The sequence below is a fragment of the Ruditapes philippinarum genome, unplaced genomic scaffold (assembly GCF_026571515.1).
Source record: "Ruditapes philippinarum isolate M1 unplaced genomic scaffold, ASM2657151v2 ctg2259_1_1_1_1, whole genome shotgun sequence".
In the NCBI taxonomy this organism is placed as follows: Eukaryota; Metazoa; Mollusca; class Bivalvia; order Venerida; family Veneridae; genus Ruditapes; species Ruditapes philippinarum.
Genome location: NW_026866331.1, coordinates 83,878 through 105,830, shown reverse-complemented (window position 1 = coordinate 105,830; position 21,953 = coordinate 83,878). Strand labels below are relative to the sequence as shown.

Genomic DNA, 21,953 nt, shown 5'->3' with positions numbered 1-21,953 from the left:
AGAGCCATGAAGATTCTTTAATCAAGTGAAAAAATCATTACTTATCCTAAGGTCATTACAAACATACAGTCATGTAACTCAAACAAAATAAACAATGTATGACACTCACTGACTCCATGTCTCAAACACTTAGACAATTCTAAAGGATCATATTGCAACATGAAATAGTTAAAAGCAAAGGAGATAGATGACTTAGCAGAAAAGTTGATAAATCTATTTTTAGCCTTTAGAGATTTTGACTTTAAAGACTGAAAGCCTTAACCATACCATATGACATATCAAATTACCTATAATGCAGTACATATTTTACCTTACTTTAATACCTATCTTTTTTAAAGATGAGCTAAAAAGGCAAATATTCTCAAAATAAAAAAACAAGAACATGTTTGTTAAATGTGAATGCTCCCTGTGCAGATACTTGTTAACAATTTTTCATATCAAAGCTCTGGAAACAAGAAGATTTCTTTTATTTGCAATTTTGAAACTCATTTTCTGGCCAAGTGACCTACTTAGGCAACAGACCAGAACCATTTGAACAGCTTTGAAAGGTAACCGTGAACCAAAGATCATTCCTGTACAGTTTGCCTATTGTGCAGTCATTGGTTTCAGAGGTTGTTTAAAGTGATGTTGACAACACACATTATGGGGTATCACAAAAGTTACCTCACCTGTAACACTTAGTGGTCAGGTAAAGACTAAGGGCAAAACGTATATAATATTTTAAAGCAAAAATCTAAGTTCAAGTAGGAAAGAACTATAGAAATAAAGATACCAGAGTTATGAACCTTGTCATACATAATGTGACTGATGACAAAGAACAATTATCTCTAGCCTTAAGTAGATACCTTATATGGTCAAAATGAAGAAAATTGTTTTTTTTAAGTTCTTGACTTAAAAATCTATCACATTATGATGTAGGTGTTGATATCATACATTATATTTGAAGTAGATACCTTGAGAAATAAAGAAGTTACACAATCATGCATTATCATTATTATCAGGTGTGGTTGATGATAAGGAACTTGATCTAGAAATCATCAAAACAAACTTTCAGACCATTTTCCAGGATATTTGGATCAAAACAGTAGCCAATAGAGTGTTAACAAGATTTTTCTATTTTTAGCTCCTGTGACCTAATTTTCATCTGAGATGACCCATGTTCGAACTCATCCGAACAATTATCTAGGCAAGCATCCTGACAAGGTTTGATGACAATTGAGTCTTAAAATGTGACCACTAGAGTGTTTACAAGGTTTTTCCCTATTTGGGGGGTGTGACCTAGTTTTTTGACCCCAGGTGACCCATATTCAAACTTGACATAGAAATCGTCAAATCAAACTTTCAGACCAATTTCCAGGATATTTGGATCAAAACAGTAGCCACTAATGTGATTACAAGATTTTTCTATTTCTAGCTCCTGTGACCTACATTTTCATCCGAGATGACCCATGTTCGAAATCATCCGAGCAATTTCCTTGACAAGCATCCTGACAAAGTTTGATAATGATTGAGGCAAAAATGTGACTGCTACAGAGTTAACTAACACTAACAAATGTGGACATATAATGGACGACAGACATTCAATGATCCTAAAAGCTCACCCTGAGCAAGCTCAGGTGAGCTTAAAAGTTATAGTAAAAAATACTTTACTGCACCAAAACTTTAATCTTGAATTTGGACGCTGACGCCACCCATGGGTGAGTAGGACAGCTCTCCCTATACTTCATATACAGTACATGCGAAACCCGCAAAAGTCGTGTTATGGCGCGAGTGTAGTCTATGACGTGACGTGACATTACGCGGTAAGACATTGCCATGTGCAAGTTTGCCAAATTTCATGGCGGTTCACGAAAAATCGTCGCGATGTATCGCCGTAATTTACGGCGAATCTACAGCAATATTTGTATTAGAAAGTACTACTTGGTCCTGCCCGGAGGTCTTTAATTTTCACTATATATATATAGTAAAAACTTGGAAAAAAATCTTGAAAATGTCATGTATATTTATTTATATTTAGCAATTGAACATGTACAGTGTACAGTGTATACATTTTGTATTCGAAAACAAAGTAATCAGGTGCTGGATGAAAATTAGTTAACAACAAAACGAGATTAAAATTACAAAATGTAATTGGAACTACATCAAAAAACGCACGATATTAAATTGTCCAATTGTTACTTTGATATCAATAATCCGTTGTTTACTTTCGCACATACATGTATTCTATTTTTAGAACAATACAGTGCAACATTTATTACCGATTAACAGGTTCACAGCCAATACGCGAATTGTGCGGGTTGCGGTGTCCAGTACTGTATTCGAGATAATAATTATCTAGCCACCCTTAACCTTCAAACTTAACCTGCTTATTTCTATGATGTATCTATATGTCAAATTTGAGTTGAATGTGAACGACTGTTGGGAAGATAATCAACGGAAACTGAAAATTTCTTCTTTTTTTTCAAAGTTCAAGAATGATAAATATGTCAAAAATCATCGAACCATGACCAAATTCGAACTTGATCTGTGTATTTCTATGACATATCCATATCTCAAATTTGAGTTGAATCAGTACATCTGTTGTGGAGAAAATGAACGGAACTTGAAAATTTCTTCTTTTTTTTCAAAGTAAGAGGGGCATTACTCTGCCAAAAATCATCAAACCGTGACTTGATCTGAGCATTCCTTTATTGTATCCTTAGGGCAATTTAAATTAAATGAATTGAATGTGTACAACTATTGAGAAGATAATGAACAGAAACTGAAAATTTCTTCAAGGGTCATGACTCTTGTCAAAAGTCATGGGACCATGATCAAATTCAAACTTGACCTGCATTTTCCGATGATGTATTGATATGTAAAATGTGAGTAAAACAAAATATTCACATTAAACACCGTATTAAATACTTACAACAGCATTCAGGATTTCTTGGAAGCAGATGTGAACACTGCAGCTTTCTTTATGCCTAAACACCGTCCCAATATTGTGTATTTCTTTGCAGTCCAAACACTTCAAACCACTTTCACCTACAAAATGAATAGTGATCTGTAAATTTTACATAAAAGAATTTCATGAATATTCCACAATATACAGTTGGAATGATAATCATATAAGGTAAACCTTGTAAAACAAGAATTTGTAACTGAGTTACCAATGTCCCCTTCCTTAGGGAAGGATTATATGAAGCATAAAATTGTGTTATTTCAAAAGATTGAGGAATGGATCAGGACTTTTAGTCCAAAATTTTGATCAATGCTAGATCTGCAAATGCAACAATAAATTTATTTAATAATGAAATAAAATGAAATAACTCCTATGTAACATATGTGTCAATAGAAATACATTGATGTGGTTATCAATATCTCAAAAATCTTTGCCTTGACCTTAGTTTAGGCAACTGGTTATTGAACATGACACAATGTGTCATTATTGTGAACACAAGAGCGATCAGTGATCACATGTGTCCCCTCATGATGGCCAATTTCATGTTGGGACAAGTTTTGTGACAGACGGACAGTGCACAACTAGACTTGGTACTGATCATTCCTGTAAAGTTTGGATGAAATTGCACCAGTAGTTTATGAGGAGTAGTCCGGACAAGTTTTGTGACGGACGGACAGACGGACGGACAGACAGACAGATGACAGATACAAGGCGACACAATAATTATGTGCCAAGTATTTACAAAATCCCTTGATCTATGAAGAAGTTATAGATCGGACACAAAATATCTTTGACCTCTAGGTGTGAGCTTGACCTTAGAGGTAGAGGTGCAGGTGTTGTGTATGACACATCATCTTATTATTGTGACTATTTGTACCAAATATTTTCAAAATCCTTTAACCTATGAAAAAGTTATGGACCGGACATAAAATATACCCTACAACAGACTATGTTAATCTTTGACCACCAAGTGTGACCTTGACTTTAGAGGTGGGTGACCGGTTGTTGGACATGACACATCGTCTCATTATTACGAACAACTGTAGCAAATATTTACAAAATCCCTTCAAAGATAAGAAAGTTATGGACCCGACACGACATATACCCTCAAATAGACAATGTTGATCTTGAATGAGCAAGTGTGACCTTGACCCTGGAGGGAGGGGTCTGGTTGTTGCACATGACACATCATCTTATTATAACAAACATTTGTGCCAAATTATTTCAAATTCCAAGTGTGACATACAGACCGACAGACAGACCGACAGATGGACAGAGCCTATTTCTATATACCCCTTTTTTCTTCGAAAAGGCGGGAGACAATAAAACAGAAACTAGAAGGGGTTTTTGTCACAAAATCATATGTCTTCCAAAACAAGGTATGGTACTGATCACTACTGTGAATTTTGGGCATAATCCTGCCAGCAGTTTGACCTTTGAAAGTCGGACAAGATTTTTTTATTTCTGCTCTGGCGGCCATTTTGTGCAGCGAAACATGCCGTAAATATGCACAACTGGGGATGGTACTGATCACTCTTGTAATGTTTGGTTGAAATCCAGCCAGCAGTTTGACCTGTGATCTTGACCTTTGACCTAATGAGCATATGATTGATAGGAATCATCAACTTGTCATGAGCAATATCAATACCAAGTTTAGGCAACAAATTTAGGCTAATTCCTTCTCAATAAAAAAAAAGTTGCAGATTAGACAAGAATTTCACACTTAGTATCAACGTGACCATAACAAATTGTTCTTATGACCTCAAAACCCACAAGGGTCATCTACAGGCCATGTGCATTGTCAGTACAAAGTTACATAACCTACATGTCCATTTTATTCCTTTTAAAGGTTTAATCAGATAAGAGTTTTCACTAAGTAGCACTGTGACCTTACCCTTTGGCCTAATTATTCAGAATTTACAGAGGTCATCAACTGACCATAACAGTCCTTTCTTCTGAGCATATCTATAAAGACAACACACCTAATATTTATCATGTTATTTATGGGACATCAACTGACTAAGGGACGGACAAATCTTGATTTCTAATGTGAATTTTCTTTTGTTCTCCTAATTGTTCTTTTCAATCTCACAAGATCAAAACAGTCAAACAAGTCAAAGCATAATGAATATGATTAAAGCAAATGTTAATGTTATCTAGTGTCCTCCTTGTCACACAAGTATCTCTGTACTTCTAAGGACAGACAGATAGATAAGAGACATACCCTTATACGACTGAAGTTACCCTCAGGCCTGTAAAAAATGTAATAGATGAAAATAAAATGTATAACAGACACATTGTAAGTTAATATATTACCCAAATAGTATAGCAGTTGTATGGCATACTGTGAGGCATCAGCTTCACTAAATAAAGCCTGTTGAAATGACCTCATACAATTTTGTATATCCTTTTGATACTTAGATTCACCATGTCGCTGTTTTAACATTCCTCTTAATCTTTGTAGGTCCACAACTACACCTGGTTCTGCAATACAAGATTCTGAAAAATTATAGCAAAACATGCACATACAGTTCTATGTGGAATATTCTACATCGCCCTAATTTTTTGCTATTGAAAATAGCAGAAAAGAAAGTGTGTGCAAATATGCAATAGAAATACTGTTGACGATCTATATTTAGAAATGTCACGTAATTATTTACAGGAGCCACGGCCGGACGGGGGCAATGCTCAACTTTTTTTTATTTTTTTTTAAAAGCAAGTAAATAAAAGGTTTACACAAATCTTTAAAAAGAAAATTAAACGAAAAACAATAGTTTTTTCTTGTTTCAATTTCAATTGGTAGGTCTAGTAACACTTGTTGTTTTGTTTAGGTATGAATCATTACCATTATGTTCAATGATTCATCTTATATTTGAAACTGTGCACATGGTCCAAATTTCATAGCTGTACATAAAAGGACAAGAAAGTAGGTTACTTCATTTAATTATATAGGTCTGCTCATATCAAAGTTCAATTTTACATCTACAATTGTGCACTTGGTCTAAATTTCATAGCTGTACATCTAAGGACAATAAAGTAGGTCACTTCATAAAAATTATCTAGGTCTGCTGATATCAAAGTTCAAAAGTAGGACACTTCATCAAAATCCAGGTCAGCTGTTATCAAAGTTCAATCTTACATCTAAAACTGCGCACATGGTCCAAATCTCAAAGCTTTAGGAAGAAATAAGAAAATTTCATTAATCTGACCTTTCAATTAAAGGTAAAGGTCAAATCTAATATATTCAATATGTTTGTTTGGCTACAAGTCTGGTTTTGACTAAGTATAAATCTAATCTGTACATTAATAACAAAATCAAGTCAAAGTAACAAAAATGCAATAATTTGACTTTGTCAGTCAAGGTCATTTAAAGCTCAAGATCAAGGTTAGTTCAAACTTTTAGAAGATTTTGTCCACAAGGTTGTTTTGTCCAAGTATGAAAATTACCCATTGATTAATTACCAAGTTACCGTCAATTATAGCAAAAGTCAGTGAAAATTCAATCATTCAACCTTCAAGGTCAAGGTCATGAATGAGCCAAGGTCAATTTGAGTTTGTCATACATGAAGGTCTTATCCCAAAGAATAGTGTGTCTAAATATGAAGTTAACTCATTCCTTAACAACAAAGTTATAGTTAGTTACAGCAAAAAAAAATCAATAATTTGACCTTCAAGGTTCAGGTCATTTACGAGTGAAGGTCAAGGTGTGTCTGGTTAACATAAGGACTATCCTAAACGATGTTGTTTTCAAGTTTGAAGACAATCCATTCAAAAACTAGAACTATCGCTGAATGCTATTCATACCCCCACCAATGTCCTTGACAGAAGATGACTTGGAAAGGTGGTTAATGGAATAACTCTAATGGCACAAATACTTATACATAAAAAGAAATTCAAGAATACTTTCTAAGTTAATTTTTTACGTTCAAGAGTGACCTTGACCTTAAGCCGGCAAAAGGCTAACATGGGTTCTGCACATGACCTTGTTGAGGTGAACATTTGAGCCAAGATTGAAGAAAATCTTTCAATAAGTGTAGGACTTACAGAGCGGAAAAGACATACTGTCATATATTTGATTGTTTCATATTTGACCTTCAATTGTGACCTTAACCTTGAGCTGACACATGGACAACATGGGTTCTGCACATTCCCCTTGTTGAGGTAAACATTTGAGCCAAGTTTGAAGAAAATCCTTCAATTGGTATAGGATTTATAGAGCGGACACAATAATTGAGACAACAGACTGATGCGACAAAGCCAATCCATTATAGCCCCCCCCCCCCCAACATTTTGTGGTGGGGTTATAATAAAGTTATAGCCACTTATAGCTAGAAACAAGCAAAATTTGGACATTTGACCATGGTCATTAATGAATAAAAGTCAAGGTTAGTCTGGTCTACTGAAAAGTCTTGTCCTATGATATGAGTTGTTGTAGCCAAGTATGAAGACAATACACCAACAACTTAAAAAAGTAATGATCAAGGTACAAGTTTGCGGAAAGCAACGACAACAGCAACGCCGACAGGACATAATAAATTGTACTGATCTAGAAAAGAAAGATGGTGTTATAATTTTTTTAGATCAAACTAAGGCTTTTGATAGGGTAGAATGGAGATATTTGCTTAAAAGGTAATGGTTTAGGAGACAAATTCAGGAAATGGGTTCAAATGTGTTCAGTCAGCTTGGAAATAGCTATACAAACAAACAGGTTTATTTCTGAATATTTTTCAAATTTCCTGCCCTATTAAACAGGGTTGTCCAATAGTGCCATTTCTTTATATTGTAATAGGAGGTCACATAGATGTACATAGGGCAATAACGTTAACCTATCGAGTACAACACACTCATAACCTTCAACCACTTTCTATTGATGACGCTTTTGATTTTCTTTGGCTCAAACCTGGAAATCCAAAACAATTCAACTTTTATATGAAAATAATCGGTGATTACCAAATCGTCCGAGTCAGTAATAGAGGAAATAATATTTACATGAAGCAAAACGATAAAATATATCCAGATATCTTCATTGCATGTAATTGCAGGCCAAATTATTATAATTATTATAAACGTTCGAGCCAGACAAACTTTTTTCCTGTGCGGCTCACGAAAATGGCTACAACATGAAAGTTACAATTTGGAATGACAATTGTCTGAAACCAAGGTTACACAACACTAATTCATCATGACTTAGGGGCTCTTATCAAGTTGTCGATGAAAATATGATTTTTTATCGCCAACATGTGGGTCTATTTTCTTTGGAGAACAACAACATGTTTCCCTGTGTGCCTTGGCTACCAGGCTCTTGTAACAGTACATGCGGTTGGCCAAAGAAAAAGAATAACAAAAGTACATGCAACAGAGACCAGCAGCCTTTCTCTTTTGGACACTCGAAAACTAACATCAGAAATTCCTTTTAATTTCTTTAGACATTTTTGGCATTGATAACTAAGTAAATTAATAAACTTTTAAACACATATAATATATATAGATACTTCATAAGAAGACAATGGAAAGCAACAAGGAATTGTAATTATATACGTACTTTATTTAATAATAGAAGAACAAAAGTTTTGAACTTATAAACATTTCAAGAAGTCAACAAACTTTTACTTTACGTAACTTCTAGTGATTCGTAAATACTGTAAAATCCCGATTTAACGCAGTTATCATCAAAAAAAAACTTACAAGTTTGTAATTATTTTCAGTGTGAAAAAGCAAATATGCTCAGTTAGATTTGGGAAAAAAGTTCACTGTCGAACCATCAAACGGAAAACGTGCAGACATGTATACAATATTCCACTAACAAAATGGTTGTCAAGTAGATGGATTTTATTTTTCAAAAACAAAATAAATTAGCATTTTTTTCCTGTAGGACTTTAAATGTTTTGAGGGGGAATTTTTACCTCTGTTAGGAGAAAAAAACGTACTATTTTGATGGGGGACTGCGGCCGATCATCGGCTGTAGATTTGGTTGATTAGGATTTTCACTATTTGGGCAGTGGGACCTAGTTTTTTACCCCAGTTGACCCTTATTCGAACTTGACCTAGAAATCATCAAAACAAGCATTCAGACCAATTTCCAGGATATCTGGATCAAAACAGTAGCCACTAGTGTTAACAAGATTTTCCTATTTTTAGCTTCTGTAACCTAGTTTTTCTTCCGAGATGACCCATGTTCCAACTCATTCGAGCAATTACCTAGAAAGCATCCTGACCAAGTTTGATGATGATTGAGGCAAAAATGTGACCACTAGAGTGTTAACCAACAAATGTGAACGGACAACAGAAGTCAGATGACGGACATTCACTGATCCTATTAGCGCTCAGGTGAGCTTAAAAAAGAGATAAATCCTACTTGCCAGAATAGGCCCTATTTTTAAAGTGATAAAAAGGGAAATAACTTAGAAAACTGGATGGCACATATTTAACTTGGCAATATTATATACATTGTATTGATAAGTAAGTGTGGTAATTATAAAGCTATTTCTATAGATTGAACTTAAGATATATCCAACTTGCTGATTTAGGTTATCCAATTATTCATTTTGTAAGTGCTGAAAGGGCTATAACTTAGTAAAAATGGAAGCCATAGATATTTCACTTTGTGTTGATTTGTAAGTATGTATAATTATGAAGCTCTTTGTATAGGTAAAACTTAAGAAAAATCCAACTTGCAGTTTGAGGTTAACCTCGTATGGACAGACAGATAGAAGACTGACAGACATACAGAAGGAGAGACGGTTCAATCACTATGATATGCCTGGGGGCATCAAAAAATATAAATCTGACTTGCCAGCTATACCTTGTAACTGTACATTATCTACTATGAGATGTCCCCCTGGAGGCCGGTTTATAGATGAAGTTGATAATCCTGATGCAGACTGACAAGGTGTAGTTGAAGGCAATCTGCTTCCACTTCTAACATCTACACCTAAGAATGAAGGACTTTCTCTGCTAATATCACTAGATGGCTGTGCAACAACAGTATCATTCTCAATCTGTGTTGGTAAGAAATTTCTTTGGACATCAGATGACGGCTGATGAAGAGCTTGGGATGGTTGAATTCCATTGTTATACAGCATAGAACTGTCCCCATCATTCTCAGTATCAGTAAAATAAGCCTGACCAAAAACAGAGCCTGCCTGTATTGGTGTAGAATCTCTTACACGCCTAGTATAAGGATGATTTTGGTCATACAGGACCAAAAATTGTACTGAAATGCAACAGAAATATTAAATGTCCTTGAATTGTTCAGGAGCACTTTTAACATTATAATAATTACACTATTAAATAGTCAACAGTTATATCAATTAAATGAAATAATATCATTGATTTTAACACTATTTCCAAAAATAATACTAAATTTGAATCACTTTCCCTCTCAGACAAAAAAAGAAAACAATACTTGTGTTATTTTTAAACAATGCTGCATTAAATAACTTACTGTTTCGGGCCTGGTTCTGTTGACCCTGTCCCGGTCTACCATCTGAATCTTCCTGCATCTTTAACTGAAAAGATTAATATCATGATTAAAAAAGATGTAACATTGTCATTGATGTTAAAATGATCAGAAGGCCATGATGGCCCTCTATCTTGCTGACTGATTATCAAGCTCTGAATTAATATTGTTAGCAATGAATGAAGAGCAGATATAATGCCATACACTTAAACTGATATCCTAATATTCATATCTGCACCTCAACTAATGCAAAATTTTAAAGTTAACAAGGTTGTTCAATATGTGCCTTTTTATGTGCTGTCACCGAGGTTTTTACTCAAGACGACCCATTCAAACTAAAGCTTGAAATAATTGAAACAACCTTTCAAGGATATTTGGGTTGAAAACATTGCTTATATAGTGTTTACATCATTATCCTATATTTGGGCTGGGTGAACTAGTTTTTGACCCAGATGACCCATATTTGAACCTGACCTAGAAATAATTTGGACAACCATTCTGACCAATTTCTAGGGCAATCAGACCGAAAACAATTTAGCTTCTAGAGTGTAAACAAGGTTTCTCATAATTGGACTGTGTCAGACCTGACCTTTTTTATCACAGATGACAAATATTCAAACTTGAGCTAGAAATCATTAAAATAACCTTTCTGACAAATTTTCTGTTCAACAATGGGCTAAAAATATTACCTAAGGAATGTAATCAAGGTTTTTCAATATTTGGGTTGTGTGCCCTAGTTTTTGACCCCAGAAGACCCATATTTGATCTTGAGGTGGAAACCATCTGAACAATCTTTCTGACCAATTTCCAGGAATTTGGACAAAAACAGTAGTCTCTCGAGTGACAACTAGGTTTTTCCATACTTGGGCTGTGTGACCTAATTTTTTTTACCCCAGATACCCATATTTGTACTTGAGCTAGAAATCATCTAACCAATCTTTCTTACCAATTTTAAGGATATTTTGACCAAAATAGTAGCCTGTAGAGTGTGAACAAGGATTTTTCATATTTGGGTTGTGTGACCTAGTTTTTTACCCAAGATGACCCATAATATAACTTGACCTGGAAATCATCTAAAAAAACTAGAAATGTGTCATCATGCCAGGGATACCCCCGCATGCAGCCAAAATTTCAGATGTTATAATATTTAGTTCCAAATTTGTTGCACAAATTATTTTTTTCATTTTAAGTTCAAAGCCCTTAAAACTTTTCAATGTTAACACAAACCATTTTTATACAAAGTTCAAGTCACTTACAGAAACTATTCAGTGTTAACCTTTTGTAAATTGCATATTGCATATTTGTAGCCAAAATTATGAATACATACATTTCCACAAAAGTATGAGTGCTGAAACTGAAAATTAAATTTTTTTTCCAATATTCAAGAAAGATAACTTTGTCCAAATTCATTGAACCACGAACAAATTCAAACTTGAACTGCTTATTCCTAAGATGTATCTATATGTCAAATTTGAGTTGAATGTGTACAACCATTGGGGAGATAATGAACAGAAACTTAAAATTTCTGATTTTTTTACCAAATTCGAACTTGGTCAATGCATTTTTATGACATATCCATATCTTTAATTTGTTGTTGAATATGTACAACTGTTGGGGAGATAATGAATGTGAACTTAAAATTTCCTTTTTTTCAAAGTTAAAGGGGCAAAACTCTGCCAAAAATCATCGAACCATGACCAAATTCAAACTTAACCTGTGTATTCCTTTGACAAATCCATATGTAAAATTTGAGTTGAATATGTAACACTGTTGGGGAGATAATCAGAACAGAAATTGTAAATTTCATATTATTTTCAAACTAAAAGGGGCATAACTCTGCTAAAATTCATCGAACCATGACCAAATTCGATCTTGACCTGTTTTTTCTCATGACATATCCATATGTCAAGTTTGAGTTGAATCCGTTGATCTGTTGGGGAGATAATGAACAGAAACTGAAAATATCATAATTTTATCATTTTCAAAGTAAAAGGGGAATAACTCTGCCAATAATCATCGAACCATGACCAAATTCAAACTTGACCTGTATTTTCTCATGACATATCTATATGTCAAATTTGAGTTGAATGTGTGCAACCGTTACTAAGATAATGAACGGAAACTGATGATGACGGAATGACAGAATGAAGGAACAGGGTAACACTATATGCCCCGGCCATTCTATGGCGGGGGCATAATAATCTAACTTGACCGCAGCAATTAAAATTTTAATCAGTTCGTTTGAGAGATGTTATATATAATATACATATATTAATCAAAATAAAATAATGTTTGAAGTGTTGTTATTTATATTATCATTTAACTCATGCTTATTTAATATGCCGATCAGTGTTCAATCTAGAGCGCGCCATTGATTCCCTGAAAAGACCGCCGGCGCAAAACAAATTAACTGTGGGCCGACGGGCGCACTCATAGAAAATGCCATTAATGACATTAGAATGCTTTCTTAAACCTGATTAAGTACATAAAAAGTTTCTTGTGAATAATATTAATAAATACTGAATTCAAAACAGAAGTTTGTATAGAAAAACAAGAGCATGTGGTAAGATAGTTACCGCACTCGGTAACCCTTTTAAAACCTTGAGCGCTACGCTCTCTCGGTCGGGGTCTGTAAATACTATGCAGACCTGTTCTTCGTACTGTAATTATTACTTACTTTTGAGTCACATTTTTTATAAACAAAACAAATCATCACATATAATGCAATACGTGCGTGTAGTTATAGTTTTTTAACGGTCAAAACAATTTAATATGCAATAACTTTCCGGAGGAAAAAAAACTATATATTTGTGAAAAAGTGCGAGTTAATTATAGAGGTGTGTATAAATTATTACGAACATGCTTTCAACTACAGTCGGCATCGTACTTGCGGCCACCTTTATTAAGCGACTTTTTTATTAAGCGGCCGCATAAAATCCCTCCCGATGATTTTTACTATATAATTTAATTCCATTAAACGACGATTTTATATCGCGGCCAGCGGCCACTAAATGTCGGCCCAAATGTACGAAATTACGTGTTAAAGTATCTATTAAACGGCCGTGACAAACAATCGGCCCTACGGGCATTCTCACCTGTTTAATCAGCGAGAAGGTTTGGTGTGTACAAGCAAACAAACAAATATTTTTCATGGTCATTGGTTTTAGAAAAGTGTTCACCAAAATCGCCAATTACTTTATCAATATATGTATTTGTCACAGTAAATGTCAAGCCATCATCATGGCGACACCATCAAAAAGAAAAGTTTTAACGTTAGACGAACGAATATTAGTGATTGAGCGGTCAAAAACAAAAAGTACAAGAAAAATTGCAGAGGAATTTAAAATAGGAAAGACTCGGGTCCAAAATATTTTAAAAAGGAAAGCCGAACTAATGACTGACTATGAAAACAATGCCCCTGGTGAGAGGAAGCGAGTGCGCAGACAAACGGGAAATGAAGATATAAACGATTTAACATTAGCTTGGTTTAAAGATGCTGTATCTAGGAGACTGCCAGTGTCTGGTAAGCGAATTTAAATATTAAATTCTAATTATTCCGATAATTTTCAAAAACAATGTTTTATATAAGCATGTTATTACTGTATACTAAAAATAATGCCGATAGCGACAGATATTTAGTCGTGATTAATTTAGTGTTGCCAAACATTAAAATGTATTTCCGGTTTATTTCCTGGTTTTGATTTTTTACGGATAAAATGTAAGGATACGGAGAATGTTGTGGTTCAGGTAGGTCTAACTTTTATTGATTGTTTGTTTTAGGACCCCTAATTATTGAACGGGCCATGGCGTTCGCTTCTGAGGTGGGAAATACGCAGTTCAAAGGTTCTCAGGGATGGCTTCAGTCTTTCGTTAAACGGAACAATATCGTTTTTGGAACTATGTCAGGGGAAAGAGGGGATGTAAGCACCAAAACTGTTGATGAGTGGAAAGAAAAACTACCAACCATTTGCTCTGATTATCTGCCACACAACATATTTAACATGGACGAGACGGGCTTATTTTTCAGAGACACCACGAAAAAATCTTTCCATTTCAAAGGTAAATTTCATTCTGAATTTTTATATTTATTTCCTAAAGTATCTGTATTTATTTTTAATGTCAATTAAAAAAAAGAAAATGTAGTCTTGCTCTAATGTAGATTGTTGCACTTCAGCATACAATGCAGACGATTTAATCTGAAAATAATTAAATGGAGATTCAAAGATAAAGTCCGAGTAAATCATATTTATATTACATCTCACATGTGTGCCATTTAACAATTTCTCAAATTTGCCATACGTCAAAAATAAACTTAATAAACTGTATCACAAAATAATGTAATGCTTTTCAGGTGATGACTGCAGTGCTGGTAAACGCTCTAAGGAACGCATAACTGTGGCTCTTGCAGCTAGTATGGCAGGGGAAAAGTTGAAACCTTTGGTTATTGCTAAGTCAAGTAATCCAAGATGTTTCAAAAATATCAAAGTAGAAAAGTTGCCAGTTCATTACAGGAACAACAAAAAAGCATGGATGACAACTGAGCTCATGAGTAACTGGCTTCGCATCGTGGACAAAGACATGAGAAAAGCAGGTCGGAAAATTCTTCTATTTTTAGACAACGCCCCTAGTCATCCAATGTTGAAGTTGTCAAATGTTAACTTGGCCTTTTTTCCACCTAATACTACTTCCAGACTTCAACCTATGGATCAGGGGATTATACAGACACTCAAGTTGAAATATCGTAAGAAGCAGTTGCAACATATTCTTGTTAAAGTTGATAGCAACAACAAGGTTGGTTCACAGCTATTGAAAGAAATCTCGGTCCTAGATGCAATTTACTGGATTGATGCAGCCTGGAAAGACATAGAAGCAAAGACTATTGTTAAATGTTTTGAACATTCTGGGTTTATCTTCCCTTCTGAATCAGTTAAATCTGTAAACACGGATGAAAATCATGACAGTGATGATGATGATGAAGTCCCATTAAATGTCCTGAAACTCTCTCACGATTTATTTGGGTGTGAATTCAAGGACTTGATTAACTTAGATGTAACCTTAAGAACTTGTGATGATTCTAATAAAACAGACTGGGAGAGAACACCAGCTTTAGACATTCTGAAGGAACTGAGAGATGATAATACTGATGATCTTTGTGATGGTGCTTGTGATGATGATGATGATGATGATGATGATGATGATGTGCTGATGATTTGAAAGTATGCTCAGCAGGAGATGTGCATGAACATATTAACAATATAAGACAATATGCTTTGTTTCATAGTCACAATGACCTGTTAGATAGTATTATGTGTGTAGATCACATTTTCACACACATTTCTACTACAAAACAAAAACAAACGCGTATTGATGACTTTTTTAAAAGGCATAATTGTGATTATGAAAGTGTAATACATACATGATATAGTATACTGTTTCTGTTGTTATAAAACATGTTGTTATATCAATGACTTGTAGTATTTATATGGAACCCTGTATTTAATCTCGAAATTTTCCTGAATTCTATTGAGAGGCCACTTTATTAAGAGGCCACTTTTTGGCAGTCCCTTGAGTGGTCTCTTAATACAATTTCGACTGTAATTAAAAAAGTCTTAAAGATGGAGTGTCTAGGGAGTGTCTGACAATTGAGTAAATAAACTTTGATTGGTCTTTGGCTGGTCGGCGCTAAAGCATTGTGCATATCATTAATCAATACAGACATCTTAAGCGTGACGTAAGAACTGCTGCCCTGACAAAAGATCAAAGGTACCGGTATGTCAATATACATGTACATTGTCTTAGCACCTGGTGACACTTTGTTTTTAGCTTGGATATATTAAGAAGGGTAAATGTTTTTAGCAACTATTGTAAGTTTATAAGCTAATTGCAAAATATGATTTTAATTTATATATTGGGCGCTGATTAAATAACTGAACATTGTTATCAAATATCCCTGGTAACATTTAAATAAGATTCATATGTTTCTTTGAACATTATGTCATTATTTCTTTACCAATCAGTTCTTAAAATTGAGCCTGCATCAATGCTAACAGAACTCTAGACTAGAACTCCGCGAGTCGGATGTGTCGCCTTGTGAACAATGTAGTTTAGGGGAAATGGCCAGGACAAAAATGAAATATGAAAAATAAACAAGAGGGCCATGATGGCCCTGAGGTCGCTCACCTGTATATAGGCCCCCCAAACGTTGCAGGGCCAATTTAACCAAAGGGCTTTTATTTGCACAAACTTGGTAGACACCCATAAGAAGATGTTTCATGCTAAACATCTAAGTTCTAGCTCATTGGGCTATTTAAAAGAAGATTTTTTTTAAAAGTTTTTACTATACACATATAGTTAAAAAAAACAATGACACCCTGGGGCCGGGCTAGTTATGACCCCCAGGGTTTTTATTTGAACAAACTTTGTAGACACTTACTAGAATATGTTTCATGCTTAATATCTAAACTCTAGCTATTTGGGTTTTTTTCAAAGAAGATTTTTAAGTTTTTGCTATACACATATAAGGAAAATCAATGACCCCGGGGCGGGGCCAATTTTTTTGACCCCAGGTCTTTTTATTTGAACAAACTTTGTAGACACTCACTAAAAGATGTTTCATGCTTAATATCTTAACTCTAGCTATTTGGGGTTTTTTTCAAAAAAGATTTTTTAAGTTTTTGCTATACACATATAAGGAAAATCAATGAACCCCGGGGTGGGCCAATTTTGACCCAGGGCTTTTATTTGAACAAACTTGGTAGACACCTATTAGAACATGTTTGATGCTAAATATCTTAACCATTGCTCTTTGAGTTCTTTTAAAAGAAGATTTTTTAAGTTTTTACTATATGCATATAATAGGAAAATCAATGACCCCCCGGGGCGGGGTCAATTTTGATCCCAGGGCTTTTATTTGAACAAACTTGGTAGACACTTATTAGAACATGTTTCATGCTAAATATCTTAGCTCTAACTCTTTTGGTTCTTTAAAAGAAGATTTTTTAAGTTTTTACTATATGCATATAGGGAAAATCAATGACCCTGGGGCGGGGCCAATTTTGACCCAGGGCTTTTTTTTTGAACAAACTTGGTTAGACACCTATTAGAACATGTTTGATGCTCAATATCTTAGCCCATAGCTCTTTGAGTTCTTTAAAAGAAGATTTTTAAGTTTTTACTATATGGCATATAGGGAAAATCAATGACCCCCCGGGGCGGGGCCAAATTTTGACCCCAGGGCTTTTATTTGAACAAACTTGGTAGACACTGCACTAGAAGATGTTTCATGCCAAATATCTAAGCTCTAGCTCTTATGGTTTTTTAAAAGAAGATATTTAAAGTTTTTTCTTTCGGTTGCCATGGCAACCAGAGTTCTGCATGGAATTAAATTCTTTGAACAATTTTTAAAGGTGACCACCAAAGGAACATTCCTGTGAAGTTTGGATGAAATTGGCCTAGTGGTTTATGAGGAGATGTCATTTAAAGTAAAAGTTTACGGACGACGGACGGACGGACGACGGACGGACGCCGGACGAAAAGCGATCACAAAAGCTCACCCTGTCACTTTGTGACAGGTGAGCTAAAAATAACTAATAAGTGCAGAGCAGCAGTTTCTGTGCACTGCACTTCTTATCAATAAGATCTATCATTCTATGATGTTTCAAGTCCATAGCTTTCATACTTGAGGAGAAATGACCAGGACAAAAATAAAGTAAGAAAATCAACAAAGGGCAATAACTCAAAAAATAAGAAATGCAGAGTATCAGTTCTTATGCACTGCACTTTTTCTTAATGAGATCTATCATCCTATGAAGTTTCAAGTCCATAACTTTTATACTTTCGGAGAAATGGCCTGGACAAAAATTAAGTATGAAAATTAACAAAGGGCCATAACTCAAAAATTAAGAAATGCAGAGTACCGATTCTTGTGCACTGCACTTCTTAATAATGAGATCTATCATCCTATGAAGTTTCAAGTCAATAGCTTTTATACTTAAGGAGAAATGGCCCGGACAAAATTAAAGTATGAAAATAAACAAAGGGCAATAACTCAAAAAAATAAGAAATGCAGAGTACCAGTTCTTGTACACTGCACTTTTTCTTAATGAGACCTATCATCCTATGAAGTTTCAAGTCCATGGCTTTTATACATTAGGAGAAATGGCCCGGACAAAAATAAAGTATGAAAATTAACAAAGGGCAATAACTCAAAAATTAGGAAGAGCAGAGTACTGGTTATTGTGCACTGCACTTCTTAATAATGAGATCTATCATCCTATGAAGTTTCAAGTACATAGCTTTTTTAGTTGAAGAACAATGGCCCGGACAAAATTAAAGTATGAAAATTAACAAAGGGCAATAACTCAAAAAATAAGAACTGCAGAGTACCGGTCCTTGTGCACTGCACTTCGGGTTATTGAAAGAAGCATGCATACCAAGTTTGAAGTCATTCAGACTTATAGTGACTGAGTTATGCTCCGGACAAGCTTTAGGGGACGCCGACGCCGACACAGACGCCGCCGACACCGCCGACAAAAGTAACCCCTATATGTCACCTTTTCAAGGCGACACAAAAAAGGTCCAAATAATGCCATTTTTTTAGTTGAGTTGATTGTTATGGAATTTTGCAACCGTTTTTGGTCTATAGTCTATATAATTATGGTACTTGAACAAGTAACTTAAAAAGATACAAAGATACCTTATTTGAATTTTATGTTCATTTTAAGTGTGGGCTTCCTTTTTCTCAAATGACACCCTTTTGAAAAGTTTATGGGCCCGAAGGGCCCCCTGGGAATTTGTTCTAGATTGAACACTGGCTGATTTTATATACATTAAATTAAATGATTTAACAGACCAAGTATGACATGAAAAGTAAAAGAAGAGCACCACTAGGCGGCGCATTATATGCCCGAAAGTGTTTTTTTTTTTAGTAAGGATGCAGCATTTGTAAGACATTATATAAATTTAATAAAGTATATATTACCTCCTTCAAATAGCAATCCTCCTTTAAAGTTTAAATATTGTGGGCCAAATGGAACTTAAGTTATGCTCTGGAAACTGTTTTCAGTTTTGAGGTAATAGCGACCTTGAACTTTGACCTTGTGACCCCAATATCAATAGGGGTGTTCTACCCAATATGGTCAATCATCCTATGAAGTTTGAACACTATGGGCCAAATAGAATTAAGTTATGTTCTGGAAACTGTTTTCAGTTTTAAAGTAATAGTGACCTTGACCTTTGACCTTGTGACAACAACATGAATAGGGGTCTTCTACCCAATATGGACAATGACCTTTGACCTTGTGATCCCAAAATCAATAGGGTTTTTCTAACCAATATGGACAATCATCCTATGAAGTTTGAACACTGTGGGCCAAATGGAACTTAGGTTATGCTCCGGAAACTGTTTTCAGTTTTAAGGTGATAGTGACCTTGGCCTTTGACATTGTGACCCCAAAATCAATAGGATTCTTGTACCCAATATGGACAATCATCCTACGAAGTTTGAATATATTGGGCCACATGGAACTTAAGTTATGCTCTGTAAACTGCTTTCAGTTTTAAAGCAATAATGACCTTGATCTTTGACATTGTGACCCCAAAATCAATAGGGTTCTTCTAACCAATATGGACAATCATCTTATAACGTTTGAACACTGTGGGCCAAACGAAACTTTAGTTATGCTCTGTAAACTGCTTTCAGTTTTAAAGCAATAATGACCTTGATCTTTGACATTGTGACCCCAAAATCAATAGGGTTCTTCTAACCAATATGGACAATCATCCTATAACGTTTGAACACTGTGGGCCAAACGGAACTTAAGTTATGCTCCGGAAACTGTTCTCAGTTTCAAGGCGATAGTGACCTTGACCTTTGACCTTGTGACCCCAAAATTAATAGGTGTCTTCTACCCAAAATGGATAATCATCCTATGAAGTTTGAATATTGTGGGCCAAATGGAACCTTAGTTATGCTCCGGAAACCAAATTGCTAACGAATAGACGGACAGACAGACAGACAGACAGACGTTCTCACAGGACAGTAATTAAGTGGCTACTCTATTGTTCTCTCTATTGTTCCTTTTAGCTACACAAAAGAAAATAGCCACATAAAAGCATTACAGAATGAATGACATCAAAGAGAAAGAACAGTTACCTATTGCATCTCTCTAGCCACATAATTACTGTCTTGTGAGTGCGGATAGACAGACGGACGGACGGACGCCAGGGGGTATAACACAATATGCCCAAAATTTTTTCGGGCATATAAAAAAGAGAAGATTATAATTATAGTTTAAAATGGATGTGTCTTAATTATGTTCCCACAACTTCCATCTTCATGCACCTACAAATTTAAAAATTGTATCATTAAAAGGAAAATTTGAATCTGCAAAAAAACTTATATTTACACTATTTGTGTAAAATTAATAGTCAGTAGAGAATTATGAGGCCAAATATATAAGGTGTCAAAATAGTAATAAATACCAAATATCTATATGAAAATGGACTGTACACTGTTATCAGGTAATGTAGTGGTTTAAACTGATAAGATCAATAATCCATATATGGGTTTGATAAGCCTATCTGGTCAATTGCCTATGAAGTAAAGGGTTAAAAAGTTTCTTCCATATTTAGACAGTGTGACCTAGTTTTTGACCCCAGTTGACCCTTCTTCAAACTTGACCTAGAAATCATCAAAACAAACTTTCAGACCAATTTCCAGGATATTTGGATCAAAACAGTAACCACTAGAGTGTTAACAAGATTTTTCTATATTTAGCTTTTGTGACCTAGTTTTTCTTCCGAGATGACCCCATGTTCGAACGCATTCAGTAATTACTTACACAAGCAGGTGTACGGACATAATCCTCTTCGGACAAAATCCCCTTCGCATACCCGAACAAAATCCCCACCATGGGTGGACATAATCCCCTTCATGTTTTTGCAAGGCTTGACAAAATCCCCTTAGCTACCCGGACAAAATCCCCTTGTTTCATAGGTTTCTAATGTGTTATTATGCTCCATAAAAATTGATGAATAATGTATTATTATGCTCCATAAAAATAAATGAATAATGAACTTTTTTTTTATTTATAATTATGTATCAAATTAACCTTTATAATTATATAAGCTTGATAAGACATATTTTTATATGTTCAGTTCAAGTATCAACCAAATTATCATATAGAACAATTTAATTAGTTTAGCAGTGTTCATTATAATTGTGGTAAATTATCAACTGCATAAGTGGAATAATAAGACAATGTGTGTTTTTCATTATTGTTGAAGTTCTAAAAGTCAAATCATCAATGCTATTATTTTATTTATTTAAAACAATTCTTATAATTTAAACAAGAGGGCCATGATGGCCCTGGGGTCGCTCACCTGTACATAGGCCCCCAGGGCGGGGCCAGTTTAAACCAAAGGGCTTTTATTTGAACAAACTTGGAAGACACCCATTAGAAGATGTTTCATGATGCTAAGTTTTTACTATACACAAATAATGAAAAACAATGACTTTTGCCCCCCCTCCCCCTCCCCCTGGCAGGGCCA

General features: G+C 34.8%; 2 protein-coding genes across 9 annotated transcripts in view; one reads left to right on the top strand and one right to left on the bottom strand.

The window, feature by feature from the left end:
* Window positions 1-21,953, bottom strand: part of LOC132732182 (uncharacterized) — a 66,403-nt gene that overhangs the window by 28,849 nt on the left and 15,601 nt on the right. For 7 of the 8 annotated variants that reach the window (XM_060718554.1, XM_060718557.1, XM_060718559.1 and 4 more), the window contains exons 2-5: window positions 10,389-10,452; window positions 9,747-10,157; window positions 5,261-5,443; window positions 2,912-3,027 (exon numbers count right to left, since the gene is read on the bottom strand). In XM_060718554.1, coding sequence (XP_060574537.1) covers window positions 2,912-3,027; window positions 5,261-5,443; window positions 9,747-10,157; window positions 10,389-10,446 — 768 coding nt within the window. In that variant the 5' untranslated portion in view covers window positions 10,447-10,452. The remainder of the gene's footprint in view (window positions 1-2,911; window positions 3,028-5,260; window positions 5,444-9,746; window positions 10,158-10,388; window positions 10,453-21,953) is intronic. The other variant, XM_060718558.1, reaches the window with a different exon arrangement.
* On the top strand, window positions 13,273-15,986 carry LOC132732178 (tigger transposable element-derived protein 4-like). The gene is made up of 3 exons (XM_060718550.1): window positions 13,273-13,926; window positions 14,184-14,462; window positions 14,755-15,986. The coding sequence occupies exons 1-3, from the start codon at window positions 13,554-13,556 to the stop codon at window positions 15,615-15,617; spliced, it is 1,515 nt and encodes a 504-aa protein (XP_060574533.1). The 5' UTR covers window positions 13,273-13,553; the 3' UTR covers window positions 15,618-15,986.